This window comes from Arachis hypogaea, chromosome 8 (genome assembly GCF_003086295.3).
Source record: "Arachis hypogaea cultivar Tifrunner chromosome 8, arahy.Tifrunner.gnm2.J5K5, whole genome shotgun sequence".
Classification (NCBI taxonomy): Eukaryota; Viridiplantae; Streptophyta; class Magnoliopsida; order Fabales; family Fabaceae; genus Arachis; species Arachis hypogaea.
In genome coordinates, this window is record NC_092043.1 from 40,360,931 (window position 1) to 40,380,417 (window position 19,487).

At 30.1% G+C, this 19,487-nt stretch overlaps 1 protein-coding gene across 1 annotated transcript; it reads right to left on the reverse strand.

Moving 5' to 3' along the window:
- Window positions 1–2,990: 2,990 nt before the first annotated feature.
- LOC112707455 (FT-interacting protein 1-like) lies at window positions 2,991–6,656 on the reverse strand. The gene has a single exon (XM_025759199.3). The coding sequence runs from the start codon at window positions 6,488–6,490 to the stop codon at window positions 3,230–3,232; it is 3,261 nt and encodes a 1,086-aa protein (XP_025614984.1). The 5' UTR covers window positions 6,491–6,656; the 3' UTR covers window positions 2,991–3,229.
- Between the last annotated feature and the right edge of the window lie 12,831 nt (window positions 6,657–19,487).

The window sequence follows — 19,487 nt, forward strand, 5'->3', positions numbered from 1 at the left end:
GATATTCAAGCATGGAAAAGCTGGCATTTGCATTAGTCATTACGGCCAGAAGACTAAGGCACTATTTTCACAACAACACAATTATTATAAAAACCAACCAACCCCTCAGGCAGATCTTAACCAGACCTGAGGTATCCAGAAGACTCATCAAACGGTCCGTAGAGCTCTCGAATTTGACATAAGGTATGAACCTTGGACGACGCTGAAAGCCCAAAACTTGGCAGACTTTGTCGCCGAGTCTACCTCTCAAACAAATCACATCGAAGAATGACATTTATACGTGGGCGGAGCCGCTAACATAGAAGGATCAGGAGCAAGAGTATTCCTAACCAACAACCACGACCTATGTACTGAGCAATCAATCAAGTTCTATTTCCCAACAAGCAACAATCAGGCAGAATATGAAGCATTGCTAGTTGGCCTTCGGCTAACACAATCTTTGAATATTACCCACCTACAGGTGTATTGCAACTCAATGCTGGTAGTCCAATAAGTGACAAGTAATTTCCAAGTACGTGACCAATCACTAGACAAATAATTTACATTAGTACAGGACCTTATTTCACAATTCATTTCCTTTCATATAACTCACATACCTAGAGAACAAAATACCCCGAGCTGACGTTCTATCTAAACTAGCAACAACCAGAAAACACATGAGTGAACCTATTTTTTCTCAACTCACACTTGTTGAACCAAGCATTAGCAGCAAAGCAGTTTTGTCTCTTTCACAGGTTGCCAACTGGAGAGAACCTTATAAGAAATTCATCACAACATGACAAATACCTAAAGAGGTCACCAACGGACCTTATTCAAGAAAAGGGCAAGTTCATTCACTATGATCGGAGATGAATTATTCAAAAGCGGATTTTCACAATCTCTTTTACAATTTCTTGGAGAAGATGAATCCAATCTCGCGATGGCCGAAGTTTATGAGGGAGTATGTGGAAACCACGTTGGAGGAATGAGTCTAGCATCCAAGATTGCAAAGGCAGTATATTATTGGCCAACTATGAAATAAGACTGTCTCAATAAAGTCAAATGTTGCGATATCTGTAAAAAACATTCATCATGCATACACCACCTAGCCAAGCTCCTACATAGCTCGGAGGTAAATTGGCCTTTTTACAAATGGAGTTTCGACATTCTTAGACCATTTCCTAGGGCCTCCGGCCAGGTAAAATTTTTATTAGTTGCAATTGATTATTTCTCAAAATGGATAGAAGCACAACCTCTAGCTAAGATCGGAGCTGAGAAAATTATATCATTCATTTGAAAAAATATTATATGTCGTTTTGGTTTACCTAAAGCTATCATTACTGATAATGGTCAGCAGTTTGTCGATCAAAATCTCCAAACATTCTTATAGGGCTTTGAAATCCAAAATCACTTTTCTTCAATGGAGCACCCACATACAAATAGACTAGCAGAAGCTGCCAACAAGGTCATCCTACAAGCCTTAAAACGAAAGTTCGGGGACGCAAAGGGACAATGGGCGGAACTCATCCTAAAAATCCTTTAGAGTTACAATACTACTGTCCAAACTACAACACGTAAAACACCATTCCGACTTGTATATATGGCTCAGATGCGATGATACCAATAGAAATCGCTCAAACATCAACACGAGCCAAACACTGAAACGAATCCGAGAATGAAGACACAAGAAGATTTGAGCTAGATTCAACAGTAAATACCCCATTGTCCTTTATGTTCGTCAAGTCCACCACTTTAGTCGTTCCACCCCTCTTCTTCTTAAACCTCGTAACTTGGAGAGCAGCGGATTGAGCACCGTCCACATCACTGTCGTTAACTAGATTAATAGAAGAGCTTTTCTTTTCAACCTTCTTAGCTTTATTCACAAAAACCTTTAGATTCGCAGTCGTCAGCGTTGGCGCTTTCTCCCCTGCAATAACACACATAAGTTAAAATTCATAAGAGTTATTACACACATACAAGCACAAAGCACATACACAACACTACCTATATACTCCTCCATGGCTTCCCTATCACCTTCAACCTCCAACAAACTATGAATAGACAAGAACCCTGATGACGACATTACTGAGACTAAAAAATCCATCACATAATCCTTACTATTACCCTATTTTCACAATCCAAAACTTGTTTTGGCTCTGACGACTAAAATATAGGAAACCTCTCATTCATTAATGAGTCTCGAAAAAACGGATAATATTCCTCACCGATTTGAACCTTCACATACATTTCTTTAAAGTCCTTAAAAGATGACTTAAATAAAGCAAATATACGAACGAGAAGTTGGTCTTAAATGAGAAGTTACAAAATCCAAAAAAGCATAAACTTTTTTTTCTTACCACTAAATCTACGTTTTTTCCCGCCAAGGAAATTAAACCACTCACTAAAAGCCTAAAATGAAGGCCCAAATAATTTCTTAAAAAATAAACATGTTGATCTTGGGGGCTACACGTATGCTCTATCCAACATACAAGTATCCAAACAAACCAAGGATATCATGGCTATGGCAAGCTCAACCTACTTATACGTCAGGCCAAGCTTGAGGGGCTTGTAGACTATACCAGAAAAAACTTCGGTTTAACGGTTACACAATCATATCCCGAATAGAGCTTATACGTGCGCAACAATTTCGGAACAACTGTTTCAAAACTAAATTATCCCTACCACCTTAACAGGGGCAAGAATAAACTCATGAGACTGTTAACAAAAACTATGAGGCCAACCATCTATAAAACGGAGAGAAATTTCTAAGTAAAGGGCACGAGGAAAAAGGCTGATAACAAAAAAAGCACTATTGCAAGGTTCCATCTTTTATTTCTGAGTAATTCCACTGACTTGATCGTCGAAATGTTTTGTGCAGATCGTCTAATTCCTGGAGCCAAACAATCTTGCATTCCGAGCTTAAACTACCCGGTGCAGAACAGTTACCTAAACTTTTTTTAATATTTACGTTATTGTCTAAGTTAGTTTACAGACTAACAAATTATGATATAAGTTAGAATTACGTGTAGATTATTATTAAAAGAAAATGGTAAAATCCATATAGGTACAATCTTTACATGGTGCTATATATGAGCAAAGGCACTTTCTGAGATGATAGAACTTCTTTTGGTGTCTCGAGATGTTGGAACTTAAACAGAACATATACTATGAACTATATATGAAGAAGTAAAAATACAGAAAAGAAAAACAATAAATACATAAAACTCATCATACTGAAAACTAACAATTATCAAAGCATGCTATCTGTTCGAGCCGGTAGCCTCTTGAAGAAATTGCTTGGAACCGAAGGAAGCTTGCTGCGAAACCTCGGATGGCGAAGGTAATACAAGCCGGTGACCAGAGCCACCACTCTCGGTGGCGTTGCATAGAGAACCACCGCCGAACAGAAGCTGAACACTATAAAGAGGCTAGTTGCTCTTGTGTCCCTCCAACTCAGTAGAGACTGGAATCTCTCACCTTGTGTAGCAATGTCTCCAACAACTGTTTGAATCCTACCTGCAACACTTCTTAGCCTGTCATACCTCATCCTCACAACATCATGAGATCTTGAAGTTGGGAATGTATCGAACTCCTCGTCGAGTTCGTCCGGGTGAACGGCCTCCGCCCAGGAAAGTTTAGTGTCCATGTGAGGCGGGTTCCTAGGCCGGAACCTATAGTTCCATAGGCCTATGAAGAACATGTATAGGAATAACGTTGGGAGCATCAATTCGGGATACCAAATTAGTATCAGGAAAAGGATGTGAACAAGGACTGATGAGATGGGATTCTTCCAGTGACAAACTTGATTGAACCATTGACCCATTGTGATCATTCCGGAGAAAAGCGACATGATTCGGAAGAAATTCGCCTTGCTTCTCCTCATGCTCCACATATGAGAATCAACATCCAACATGTACTCAACTACCTCCTTCCTGAGAGGAGGTTCAGCTCTTCCTAGTCTCGTGGCCACAATGTTCATAGCTTGGTAGCGTAAATTGTCTACTTGGTTGACAGTGAAAGGATGCAAGTAATGCATCTTTGGAAGCAACGGTTGGCCATAAATGTGAAAAATGTTAGCTAGTGAGAGTGTGGTGAACCTCACTGCTAGCTGAAGCTCACCCATCTTCTTGATACCATGCGGGTGCAGAACAAGGAGAGGATAAGAATGAGTGTAGATTCTGTTAGCTTCCAATGTTGAGAGCCTGATCCTGACCTTTCCAATTCGCGAATCACGTGCCGCCGCATTGCTGCCTAAATGGCAGTTATCGAAAACCCCCAAAGTTATGACAGTACAAGGATCATAAACTTCCCATGTGTATTGCTCGTTCCACTTTGGACTAAAAGTGTCAAGAATTGTTCTTGTTCTGACCCATTTCTGGCTGTACTTGGCGACGCAATAGGCATCTGTGCTGCCGCGGCTATCCTTCATCTTCATTGGGAGAAGCCCCTGTGCTCCTAAGATGCCTACTTCAAGTATCCCAATCGGCTGCTTCCACAGCTGCCTCGCAGTTGGTCTTTGATCACTCATGTACATGGTGGATTCATCCATCACATGGTATCCACCTTCAAGGCAAATTCTGAGGTGAATCCTGCTTGAAAATTTCAATTCCTTCCTCCTATCAGCTTCTAGCATTCCGAAACCATACTTCTCCAGATTGAACCAACGGGAATGAACCGGCCGGTGATCTAGCCGCTTCTCGAAGAGGGTCATTGGCAAGGTTATCTTCCCAAGTACCTCATCTTTTGTAGGGTGCAAATGATCCTCCACAGTTATTGTTAGTTGCTCCTCAAATGGTTCGGCTGCCACGAAAACCAAATCTTCATTCCAAACCGGCGTTGTTGTTCTAGTTGGACATATCCTTGTCCTCAAAACTTGGTTGCCAACCTGTCCTTTGACAAAAAGCTCCGGTAGGCGATTTCGGTCACTAGGTATCACATCTTGAGCTTCAATAGCGTTGACTCTCAGATACCACAGTTTTGGAGACACATAAACCTTTGATCTAATGTTGAAAACGCCTTCGCCGTACACTGAGGCAGCATCAGCATGCCAAGCATCTGAGAAAGCTTCATCTGCTTGAGTTCCCATCCACACTGCAAGCATAATATCACCCCTTACCTTCCCATCTCCTCGCCGGTCTTCGAGTCTGTACCACTGAGGTGCCAAAGGACTATCTGGTGGAACTCTGGTTGGAACCTCATTGAGATCAAAGATCACCCTTCCAAGATAGTCATCTCTTCCGACCATGTCTTTATCTTTCACAAAGACCTCAAGAATCGAAGATTGAATGCGGTCTTTTGAGAAAGCGAAGACTTGGTTCCACTCAGGGTTCAATTTCTTCTCAATGTGCTTTGTTCTCCCTTTGTAGTTACCAAGCTTCACCTCCACATAAGGATCACAACTTGAAGTGAGAGTGCTTGGTGGAAGATCTTTGGCTTTCACTACTCGGACATAAAGATAGAACATCTGCTCAACAAGGTCATAGGTGCTCGAGAACCTTTCGCCGCCACTCATCCACCCTCTTCCACCATTAGGCCACCGCTCGCCCAGCTGCAAGTTGGTGTCCTTCACATTGTAGTCCTCATCATCCAGGCTGCCGTGATCGTCAAGACTACTAGGAATGTTGCCAAGAGTACTAGGATGGTCATGGCTACTGCGGTGGACTTGTTGAGGAAAATTAACAGATTGCATAGCGGCCGCGGCCGGCGTGCCTCGCTGCCGTCTCTTAATTGAAATCATTGGTTGCTGGTGAACTTGGTGTCTGTGTAGCTGTTGGGCTCTCTCGGGGACAGGTTCTCTCTTCTCTTGCTTTGGTGCTTGATCAGTATCACTGCCACTACACTGAATTCGAGCAGCGAGATTTGTTTCGCCTTCTTTGTTTACTATCCCTGATTCTTCGGTGACTTGTTCTGAAGTGTCAAATGATGTAGTAACTTCTTTGGGTTCAGATTCTGAAGTTTCTTCAGTAAGGACTGTATCTTCTGTAGCTATTGAGGGAGGACTACTATGAAAATGAGTAGGAGAAAGATTTTTAGTGTTGGATTGTGGTGCTTGAGGCAGAGGAGTGTGAGGTGAGAGTTTTTCAAGTTCTGAAATCAAAATGGAAGGACTGATTTTGGGTTTGGAATGTGATGCAATATAAACTTTAAGGCCAATTTCACCTTTCACAGGAGAGAAAAACCACTTCTTTTCAAGAGGGTAAGTTTGATAAACTTCCTCACCTTCCTTGACAAGATTGGAGCAAGGAATTCTCACTCGACCAAGGAAGCTCCGGCCAGGAACCGGTCGCCTCTCGTGGTACACGGAGACTTCAATGGATTGGTGGTGGTAAGGTTTGGTTGAATCAAACTGGAACAGCAGCTTGTGGTTCCAAGTTGGGTTGAGGTTCTTTGGGACAGTTCTTGTTCTGCTTAGTTGGTTTTCGAAGTCTACTTCGACGAATGGACTTGCTGATCCTTCGCCGTCTTTTGGCATAAGATCATGAGCATCTATGACCTCCACAACCAGCTTCATATCCTTTTTCAATTCTTCCCAGTGTCTCTGCCACAGTTAAGCAACAAACTCAAGTTGCTACCTGCAACAAGTAACCAAAATATTCCATTCTGAAAGCAAGGAAGTTCTACTTATTAAGGCAAAACAACATTAGTAGAAGAAGTAGAAGTAGACACATTTAATGTTGTTTCACTTTGTTGTTACACAGTGGAGAAAAGACCTCACTATGCTTTAAGCAAGGAATAATTTGGTGAAGAAGCTGCATGAGCTTTAGTAACATAAAAAAGGATTAAGGGAAAGCTTCAAGTTGATGTAACTTATTGTTGGGACATTCTTCTTGGCGTGTAACGTTGTTTCATTTGTTAAGGGTTTTATGTTTTCAAGTGATCGTAAAATATGAAAGTAACAAGGAATGATTCAGAATTCTGATTTTGCTTTTACTCCTATTTTGGTCCAATCTTGGGTGAGCGAACATGATTTGATTCTTAACTGATTCATGTGGCATAATGATTTTGAGGTTAATTTGTTTACTTAATGAATGGGGTTATTTGGATAAAAGGATGAGTTGAAACTTGAAAGGATCAGTTCTTTCTTCTATGTGCAGCAACGCCAAAGTGAAGAAAAAGTGAATGAACATGAAAGGCTGATTTGAAGCTGCAAAAAAGTAATTAAAGGCGGCTTAGCTTAGCTCAAGGTCTCACATACCATAGCTTATAGATACTTTACTTGTGCTATAATGAATAATAATAATTAATTATTTATTATTGTTAATTAAATGTGAGTAATAGCTAGTTCGAACCCTGCCAAAAAGTTCATACGGTACTTGGTGCTTCGGTGTCAATTCTTAAGCTGTGCCAAGTCATTCATTAAACTGAAAACAAGAAGGTATCATGCAGGATAAGCAAAGAACAAAGGATGATGAAGTGACATATTTAAACTAAAAGTAGCTTCTAGCAAATATGCAGTATTGATCCCTTTTGAAGTTTTTGATTACTTTAGTTGCCACATGACTATAGAGCTTTAGTAGTTTAACCTTCATCACGTAAAACAGATCTGGATAGATTTAAGAGGAGTGCTGGGTCATTAATTTTTGTGATTTGTAGCCATCAAATAGTTATTAATAATAATTTTGATGATATGAGATTGATGTGAGATTTTATCTAATGACTCACTTTTTTTGCTGGTTACATGCTACCCCTGTTTCCTATATTTAAAATCAAGGACTTTGCTCTTATATTCTCCTCTGGGTCCATTCTTTTTTGCATATTTTATTGAGAAATGTTAGACATTTATTATAATTTATTATTTTAATTATTATTTTAATTTTTTTTGTTTAATTTTTTTAGTTTAGTAATCTAACAATATATTTTATTATATATTTTTAAATATTAATAACTAACTGATATCCAAAAATAATAAATTCTGATAATTTTCTAGCATTCTTTTATTTTATAAGCTTTGGCAAATATTTAATTTAATGTTTATAAATTAAAAATTTGTAATTAACTTTTTATAATAGGTAGAAGTTTTAACAAATTTTTCTCAATATACAATAATTTTGGAAAAAGCATCCATTCCAATAAAAATATTAAAAATATCTTTTCATAAAAATATTAATTTAACCACATTTTAAAACCTTGATTTATGAAAGAAAAGAGCCATTAAATAATTTAGTCATATTTTAAAATCATAACTTTTGAAAAAAATGTGCCATTAAATAAATTGAAAAGATTAAGAGAGAAAATATTTAAATTATCCAAATTAATAGATAAAAAATTAATGATTTTAATTAATGACAATTTTAATGACACTAAATTTCTTAAATTAATATAAAATAATTTTTTTTTAAATTTTAATTTTACAATTAGTTTTATTCAAGCAATTTAAAATTAAAAAAAAAACTTATATCTCATGGAACTCCAAAAAATTGTCATCTTATATCTATTTTGAGTAAACAACTACATTAAAAAATTTTTAAAAAAAATATAAGAACTTATATTAAAAATAGCTTAATTATAAGTTATTTTATATCTTATTTTTTAGTCATACAAGAATGTATTTTAAAGGAAGAATGATATAATAACTTTTAAAAGAGAAAAAGTCACTTTTTTTTTACTACCTCAACTCATAAACACTTTAACTAACTTTTAGGAAGTCACAAATTAACTTTAAAAATTATACCAAACATTAATATGATATTTTTTCATAATTTAAAAGTAAAAGAAAAAAAAACTTTTGGACCTTCTAAAATAGGACTTTAAATGTCAGTTTGAATAAATAATTTAATTAAATTCTTTTTAAAAAAGAGGTTAAAACATAAGGATTTATATTAAAAACAGTTTATAAATAAATTATTCTGTATTTTGATTTTTATCATAAAAGTACTTATTTTAAAGTTGTTTTAATAAATAAGAGTGATAAAATAGTTTTTGAAAAAAAATCAAATTTTTTTACCTTTTCAAAAACTCTTAAATAATTTTTCGAAAAATTAAAAATATATCTAAAAAATTGTACCAAATAACATTAATATAACTTTTCACAAGTTAAAAACCTAAAAAATAGTTTTTAAAACTTTCGAAACAAGTAAATATTTTTCACATTTGCTCCAGACTTTCTATAATAAATATTCTCGAAGAAATTTAAATACAACTTATCAAAAAGAATAAAGGAAAGATAAAAGACAATTCGGACTCAATATTGTTCGAAAAAAAATTAAAAAATAAAATCAACAAAATATAATTGATATGTCAAAACTAAAAGTTAAAACCACCATTAAGACTATTAACATTGATGAAAAGTTAGAAGAAGTAACTATGTTGTTTAAACAACTAAAAATAGTTCAAGAAGATGAAATGTTTGAACATAACTTTTAAATTGAAGTTGCTTCGGTAAATACTATTGAAAATTTTGATACTAAAAATAAAGAAGTAATACAAGATTATAATTAAAGTGAGGAAGATTCGATAATTCTAATACAAGTAACAAAATGAAACTGAAATATCAAAAAGAGCATAGCAATCTCGTTATAGTTGAGACACTTGTTTTGAAAAATATGCTTTTAAATTTTAAAAAAGGATTTGTGAATTAAAATTCAAAATATAAAAGAATATCATCTAAATATATTCCCAAATCACAAAATAAAAAGAAAAAACCAATGTTTGAACTAGATTGTAAAGAAAATGAACGGAAAATATTTAAAGAGTGGTCAAACTCCTTTTTATTAGAAGCTTATACAAACTCAGGCCTAAATGGGTTAATAGAACTTAATTGATATGTGAAATTTTGTGTGGTTTCATATAAAATAAGCGGTTCGTGACTATATGCTAACTATAGATCCTTATATAATAGAAGAATTATCAACTACCCACGGCATATGATAAAATTGTACACGTAGCTTCTATCTTTTATATATAAATTTTTGAAAAAGATATTATAAATCATAGATAGGAAGTTACAAACAAAGAATTTCCAGAAACCAAAAGCCATCTTGTTAATATACAAATATGTGATTTATGCGATATTGAGTCATATATTTGTGAATTTTTTTTTGAAACAAAAAATTTAACACAGTAAAAAAGAGTAGTTAGAAAGTACAAAATTATTAGATAACAAAATAAATTAAACTGTAGTTATTTTTGGGGCTCATCCTTAAACGCTCCTTGCTAAGTATGGAGTGCTGCACACCTTGTGAATTTGTTAAATCTAAACTCTTTATTTATTATATTTTATTTGAATGGCCTGGATTTAAAAAGGTAACCTGTTAATCAGGTTAATTATTTTTTTTACAAATTTAAAATTTTTTTGGCAAGTCTCAGATATTGGGATGAAGTTCAAAATAAAAAATTAGTATATAAATATTAAAAACAATATGTCTGTACAAAAAAAAAGTTATTGGACTTTAGAATTAAAATAAATAATACATAAAAAATAAGTTAAAAATTCATATACTAAATCCAAAAAAAAATATATTAGAATCTTAAAAAAAATATTAAATATATATTATGTATATAATATTAAAATTTAAATAAATTTTGTTTTGTGTGAAATAAAATATAATATTAAATATAAACACAATGATAAAAAAATTGTGTTATATATATATATATAATATTAAAATTTAAATAAATTTTGTTTTATGTGAAATAAAATTATAATATTAAATATAAATACAATGATAAAAAATTTTGTATTATATATATATATATATAATTTTATTTTGTGTGAAATAAAATTAAAACATTAAACATGAACAGAATGATAAAAGATTTAGTACTATATAAATTTAATTAAAAAAATATTTATACAACGTAAAAAACAAATAAACATATAATAATTTTATTTTGTACGAAACAAAAATTCATGTAAAAAAAATATTTATATAATTTTTTATTAACAATTTTTTATTGAAATATGTTATTTTATTATATTTATAATATATTATTGGGATAATTATATTATTTTAGTTAATATATATTATTTAGAAAAATATTTAAAATTTATTATTTTGTATTAAGAATATTATTAAAAATATATTATTATTTTTTCTTAAAATAACATTTTCTTTTCTTTCGTTCAAATACTGTGACAACAAAATTTTTTGTGTAATTGCTTCTACTCAATAAATATTATATTCATTTATTTTTATATTGTATGTAAAATAAATAATTAATGTTTAAAAAAGTTAATAAAGGAAAGAAGTATTTTTTTTACCAATTCTTAGGTGAATATAAAGAGATTATGTCATTTGAACTATAATTCATTGGTAAAGAAAGAAATACTCTTAATTATATATTAAATAGAATAATTATTTATTAGGCTCATTTTTATACAAATAAAAATTTTTCTTAGTTTTATATCTGTAATATTTTATACCAATTAGCTTCAGAATTTAATTATTTTTTGAATAAATTAATAAAAAAATAATACAAATAATTGTTTAACTATAATTGTATTTTAATTTTTTATTCTATTACGTACACGTTGAGGTTAATTTGAAATAAAAGATAATAGATTTGTTGTAACTGCCATGCATATTGTGCTTTGACTGCGTCGTCATCTGAGAAAATCATGCGCCTTCATGGAAACCGGGCTTCTTCTACAGAATCCGTTTTACGTTTTGAGTTAGCTAACCAGCAGTGGCGACAGACATGCGTCTTCCTTTTCTATGGCAGCAATTTTTCGGACTTTGATGGTCATTTATGGTAGAAGTGGGATAGGGTGGGTTCAAGAGCGTCAAAATCTATAGCTAGCTAAAATGATAGTGGAAGCACCTGCCATCAAACAAAACAGTGAAAATATTTGAAGACATCACATCGACAATAACAGAATAACAGAGGAATTAGTCTTTTTGTTAGTGCTGGTTTGTTTGTTCAGCCCATGACAAAAAAAAAAATAACAATAATAAATAAATTAAATTTACCTGATAACTTTTGATAGTAGGTTAACTTTTAAGGAGTGCTGCACTCCCTACTTTATCTGGAGTGCACTAGCTTTCGCCTCATTTTTGGTATTATCATCAATAATTAGAAGGATCAAAATTATCCTATTCTTTGTAGCTCCTAATTGACTTGTTGATAATAATTTTTGCAACACCTATTTCTTGCTTTTTGAATATCCTGTCATCCATTGTCAGCTAAGTATTTCAAATGATAGCACAAAAACCAACTAACTTCTTATTGTATTCATCCTTCTTAGTTAGAGTTTCTGTTAAATTTTTGAAGTGTTGTTTAATTATTTTTGAAACAGATCATAATTTTTTATAGACGAACAACTAAACACATTACACATGTCAAGTAAACTCACAATCCAAAAACAAATGATAATTTTTTTTCATAATCTTTTTTACACAATACATAATATCATTTTGACCAACAATACTAAATCTACTTAATTAATCTGTTCTTAGTAATGAAATAAGTGAAGCGATAATTAAAAATGTCCTTTAAAAATGTTTTAACTTACAAAATCTGCACACAAAAATTATCTATTTTTGTAAATATAAAATATATACTATAAGCTTAAACAAGAAGATAAAAATGTTTATCTTAATATATATTTATATTGCAAAACTTCCATATCCCACTAATAAAATCATCATGAAAAGATTTGTTAATGGGATAAACGAAAGAACTATCGAAAACAAATTTGGAGGAGTAACATATATTGACAATAAAAGAAGAAATAAAAGAAAGATGTATGTAAGAAAGCAATTTAAAAAAGTTTGGAAAAATATTTTTTGGAAAAATAATTAATATATGTTTCCAGAAGAATGCTGAAATTTTCCAAAACTATAGTTGTGATAAAAATACCAACAAAAACCAAGACACCAATGCTTTAGGAAAAGAAAATACTATCCAGATAACTGGAGAAGAAAATAATATTCTAAAAAAAGAAATTTTAAACCAAATAATAAATATTGTCAAAAAAAAAGAAAATTACAAATTTTGGTATTGTCAAGAACAAGGCCATTATGCTCATGAATGCCCTAAAATAAAGGACAAAAATAAAAATGATCTTATAAAATAAGTTACAAAATCTTGTTGGGACAAAATAAAAAGAATCTTATAAAACAAGTAGAAGTTATAAAATCTTATTTTCTTAAACCACTTAAAAAATCAGATAATAGTCTAGAATAAGTCTTTGAGTATGTCTTAAAAACGGATTCAGAAATCAAGTGATAGTGCAATATTTATTTCTATAAAAATTATAGAAAAGTTTGTTAATGTCTTTATTGACTCGAGCAACGCAATGTTTTATCAATCCAAAATTACAATTAGATTGGAAGAAACGAAAGAAATCATTAAGAGATAGAATTACTGACAATACATAAAATTGAACAAAAAGTAGAAATAGTTGAAATTTTTATAAAAAACTATAGATTTGTAGTATGTTCTACATGTAAGCTAGATTCAGGAATGAATTTTATACTAGGAAGCAAATTCCTTAAATTCTATCATCCATTTATTCAAGAACTATCAAATATGGTTCTTAAAGGCCTACATGATTCATCAATAAATAAAAAATTGAGAAGCGCTATACAAGTCATTTTGATTTATAAATCATACAAATTGGGATAAACTCAACAAAAAGGACGTTCATCCATACGAGCGCGTCAACACGCGCTACTCAATGATTTTCATAGCGCGCTTCGCGTTTCTCCTCATCTTCCTCCTCTTCCTTCTTCTTCTCTTTCTTCTTTGCGTTTCTCCTCCTTTTTCTTCACGTGTTTCATCTTCATCATCATTTTTTACTACTGTTGTTGTTACTTCATTTTTTTCCCTCCTCATTTTTCTATTAATTTTGTAACATTATGTATTTTTTTATTTTTTTCTTCCAAAAAGAATTATGAGAATATGAAATAAAAAGATGAAAAAGAAGATGCAGCAGAAGATGAAAAGGAAGAAGAGGAAGAGTTTTGAATTATGTATAACTTATCAAAATAAAAATTCACCCAAATATCTTCGTGTTACACCCAAATTTGCTGCAAATACAGAAAAATATTTCCTCTAATGTTATATTTTTTTCCTTCTTTTTTTCCTCATTTCTCTCTTTCTTTTAGTTAAATGAATGTAAGTTCATCATCTTCCAAGTAATTTTGCAGCATTATGTGTTTTTTCTTTTTGTTTGTTTGATTTTTTTGTTTTTATTCTTGTTATTAAGAAAGTAGAACAAGAAAAAACTTGAGAAAGTAAAACAAAAAGAAAAAGATGAATAAGAAAAAAAGCAACAGAAGAGAAGGAAGAAGAGGAAAAGTTTTGAATTATGGAGAATTTATCAAAATAAAAATACCCCCAAATATCTTCGTGTTATACCAAAAAAAATTTCGTGTTACATCCAAATTTGCTACAAATATAAGAAAATGCTTTCTCTAATGCTATATTTTTTTCTTCTGAATTAAACCACATCTCAGCCATTACTTGATTGGATTCAAAATAATAATCAATTTTGTTCTAGTTCAATTGATAATCAGAACCTTAATTATTTATCATTTTCAACAATGAGATAACTGATGATGGAGGAGAAAGAGAAAAAAAAAGGAGGAGAAGAAATTCCAATGAAAAAAGAAGGAGGAAGAGGTGGTGTTGATGACGATGATAACGAAGAGGAACGTGCAATAACAAGAAGAAGAAAAACGTGCAATAACGGTACGAAGCGCATGAATATAAATGACTTGTAAAGACTTGTATATATGAAAAAAACGCTTGTATGTAGAGAATAATTCATAAAGAATAAACTCAGATAATAATACCTACTACAACTATAGATAAAATTCTCAAATTCAAAATTTTAATTTTATCCTAAATTTATATTTTTAAATAAATATCTCAGACAATCTTAAAAAAAAGATAGAAAAATTTTTAGTCGAGGTATGTGTAAAAAATCCATTAGATGTTAAAAATATAAATCAAGAATTGGTAAGTATAAAATTAAAAGATCTTATAAATGAAATAAATATCCCAAAAAAATTTCATATTCTTCAAGAGACAGAGAGAAATTTTCATCAGAATATAAGGATCTGCTTGAAAAAAGAATTATTAGGTTAACTAAAAGTTTCCACTTGTTGCACGTACTAGCATTTTATGTGAAAAATAATAATAAAATTAAATGAGGAAAATGAAGAAAGATTGTTAATTATAAAAAATAAATGAAGCAACCATTGAAGATACTCATAAACTTTAAAAAAGGATTTAATTCTAGACAAAATTAAGGGAGCCACTTAATTTTCATCTCTCGATACAAAATTAGGATATTGGCAGTTACACTTAGATGAAGAAACAAAAAAACTAATAACTTTTACATGTCCATCAAAAAAAATATATGAGAATAATATTATCATTTGGGTTAAAATAAGCTCCGGTAATTAATCAAAGGTTTATAGAAAAAAATCTAAAAGATTTGAATGATTTTGTTTTAGTATATATCGATGATATATTAATTATTACTAAATAAGATAAAGAAGATCATCCTAAAAAATGGTTAACTGTTTTAGAAAAGTTTAAAAATATTAGTTCTCAGCAAAAGAAAGGCTGAAATAGCAAAACAGAAAATAAAATTTTTTGGATTAATCTCAATACAAGAAAAATTAAAAATTATAACTAAATATGTTAAAAAAAGAATTATGTTATGTAGTACACTAAAATCAACCAACAAAATTAATTACTAATATAAAATATATATTAAAATATAAATATATATTAAAAATAAATTAAATTACACATGTATTTATACATAAATACAGTGGTGATTGATTTTAGTAATTAATTTTAATGTACAAATAATATTTTTTAAAAAATATATATTTATTTTCTAATAAAATAGAAGATAAAAAATAACTAAAAAAATTTTTAGAATGTATAAATTATATTTCTGATTAAAAATTTTTAAAAAATATAATAGAATATATAAAAAAGCACGTTCTCCAAAATAAGTGTTAAAAAGGGTTGGAATTGAGAAGAAATTGATAATATACAAGTTCAACATATTAAAGAATTAATAATGTTCTATATCTATATAAGTTTTTTAAGCATTCTTTTTAACACACCTTCCTCTTTCAAGTTGTTTGTGATACACGCGTTGCCCCATATTAACGAAAACACTCTTTGCTCAATGTAAATCTTCTCTGTTTAACATAAAATTTTTGTGGTTCTTCTCTGCTTTCATTCTTGAAAAATATAAATTCAACAAGAGTTCAAAGACTTAAAATAATAAAATACAAAACTAACAAGAAATTTTAAGACACTAGAGTATCAAAATAAAAAATTATAAACTACGAACTACAATTAAATAAATTAAAACCTAAAAATAAAAAAAAATTTATGAAAATTTTTTTAAATTTTAAATAAAAGTTGAAGTTTTTCTCTCTAGAATTCAAAGTCTCCAAAATCCTAAAAAAATGAGTGTTTATGAATGTGTGTATGTTCTTCCTCAAGAATTGCATCAAATATGGTTTTAAATTGGTTTTAATGGAACAAAATAGCTTCCAAATCATAAGTCATATGTCATTTTAAATGAGGTATGCACTGTATAGTACGTACGTATCTTATGTGTACACTTACATGATGCGTATATTTATATGATGCGTACGCACATCTTTGTAGTTTTTTTAATTTTTCATTTTTTCATAAAATAAATTTACACTTTTATATATTTTTTATTTTTGTCTCTTAAACTTTAAACAACTTAAACAAACATATCAAAATATCAAATGGAATAAAAAAGTAAAATTAATTTGATAATTCTAAAAATTTAAAAGATATGTTTTAATAAAAAAAATAAAAAAATAGGAGTTCAATATCAATAAAAGTCAATGGAAGTCACCAAAAAAAAAATAAAAGAAGGATAAGAACGTGGCAAGAAGGCAGGAGTCCAAAGGGGATAGGAATCCAACATGGATGGGAGTCCAATCAAGCTAGGAGTCCAAGAGCAATTGGAGTGAAAAATAATTAGGAAATCCATGGCTAAATGGAGTTTAAAGTTGTGAACTTCTTTCCTATCCATAATTAGTTGAATGATATTTTGACCTATTTATACTATAAATTTTACCAATTTACAACACATGTTAGCAGAGACGGATCCAGAAATGATATTATAGGAGGCCAAAAATATATATAATATTAAAAATTATGTAAAAAATTATATAATATAAGATGTATTACAAAAATATACCGACAGAGAATATATTTTAAAGTAAAAAAAATATGTATATATTTTTTATTAACGAAGTGGTTGAATCTTCGTATCATAAAATTCACCAATAATAGAATTTGTGTCAAATTTTTTAGTAATTTTCTTTTCAATATAACTAAAAGACAATTAGCAAGAAATTCATCTTTTATTTTGTTTCTAAGTTATTTTTCACAATATTCATAGTTAAAAAAGATCTCTTAATTGTAGCAGTTGAAACAGAAAAAATTAATACCAAATGAATAAAAAAAGACGACCACAAGAAGAAAAAGAATTCACTTTATGAGATTTAAAAATTTTTATTTAATTAAAAATATTAGTAATAATATCTTTTTCAGATTTTTTTAATATTATTACTTATTTTGTAGATATTAAAAATTATTAATATTTAAATTAGACTGAACTTCTATTTATACTAGACAAAATAATAAATAATTCTTTTAAAAAAATTAAATTATACATAATATAACTTATTATTATTAAAAAAAATTGGGGGCCGAAGCCACCACTCGCGCCCCTTATGTCGGTCCTGCATGTTAGCTACTTCTTAAAAATAATAGTCTCTCAAGTCTCAACCCATCTCAAAAATATCTTTTGGGCCTCATGCATGATGCATCCCTATGATCAAATCCCAAACCAAAATATCATGACATTTATAATGTAGAATCACATCCTCCAACTGTCTTTGAAACTAGCCGCCAGAAGCCAAGGACGTAATTCTTTCCCCTCTGTATCAAAAATAAAAATTGTGTCTAACAACCATTCGGCCAAGCGGGACAACTATGTTTATTATTATCAATTGAAAAATATTAACAAAGTTTGGCACAGGATTCGGTGGTCCAAGAATCTTTGGACCACTAAGTGGTCCAAGTAGAAAACATATTTTTAGAGTTTTTTTTATCAATTGTTACGTAGTTCTTAAACTAATTTTAATTACAAATCAATCCCATATATTTTATTTAATTATAAAAATAGTTTTTTATTTTATAAATTATTATTTTATCAATTATCTATTATATTTATTAACAATCAAATACAAAAATAACAACTAATTATATCCTCCATTCATCCTAATAATTCCAATTGATTAAAAAATTAACTTTGATCTCGTTACGGTTCGTCATGGCTTCCAAATCGTGTTTCCTTGAAATTCAATCGATTGGTTTTTCAAAACAATCGATTGAATGATAATTCAATCGATTGATTTGCACTATATCACAAAACAATCGATTGAAAGTTATAAGGTAGAATGGTAAAAAACTTATACCAATCGATTGTTTATACTTTCCAATCGAATGAATGCCTCAAAACAATCGATTGTTGTTGTTACTCAATCGATTGAATTCAGGAAAACAACATGGATTTGCCAAATACAATCGATTGGAAAGTGATGACATTGAAGTTTTAGCCAAATTCAATCGATTGGTAATGTAATCCAATCGATTGGAAGGTGATGAAGTTGAAATTGATTGGTAATGGTACATAAAATTTATAAAACGTCAATGATATTTTCTTTTAAATTAATTTATAAAATTTTTTAGATTTGTGTCTTCTGAAAAGTAAAAAAAAAGTATAGTACTGAAACCAAATAACATAGTGTAACACACATCTTTGATCAATATTAAAAAAAGATTAGCCTAATTATGTACATAAAATTCTAAAGAATACAGTTCTATCTTATTTAATTAAGTTAGCTTTAAAATACCAATAATGCTTTTTCATGTGATGCTTTTAATCTAAAATCTAAAAAAAATTGATTTAAAATATTATAATGTTATTATATTAGCACAACACTTTATTTTTGTATGATAAATATAAGTACATTTTTATATAAAGTATTTAAAGTATATAAAAATGTACTCCTATTATAAAAAGAATATTTAAAAAGTCATTAAATTTTTATATGTTATTAAAATTTAATAAATACAAGTACATTTTTATATGTTATTTTTAATTCAATGTACTGATAGGAGTTAAAATTAATTTACTATAATCTTGTTTTATACTTCTTTTAGTATATTTTTTTATATTATATAGTATTTTTTCTAGTATCTTATTGTACAATGTGTAATTCGAATTACCATTTGATTCGAAATGTGAGTAATTCGAATCAATTTGATTCGAACTTCCTCCTACTCACGTGTTCCTACTAATTCGAATTGATACAATTCGAATTATGCTTTTATAATTTGTTTTAAGTTGATTCAAATTACTTGTATGCAATGGTTGGGAATAATTGGAGTTGTATTGATTCGAATTATTAAGGAATGTAATTCGAATAAAGTTGTTTCGAATTACATTAAAGTGTGCTTTGGTGAATTCTTTTATCAGATTC

Bases quoted from the DNA above. Each gene is read 5' to 3' on its own strand.
- LOC112707455 (XM_025759199.3), bottom strand. From the start codon at position 6,490: ATGAAGCTGGTTGTGGAGGTCATAGATGCTCATGATCTTATGCCAAAA.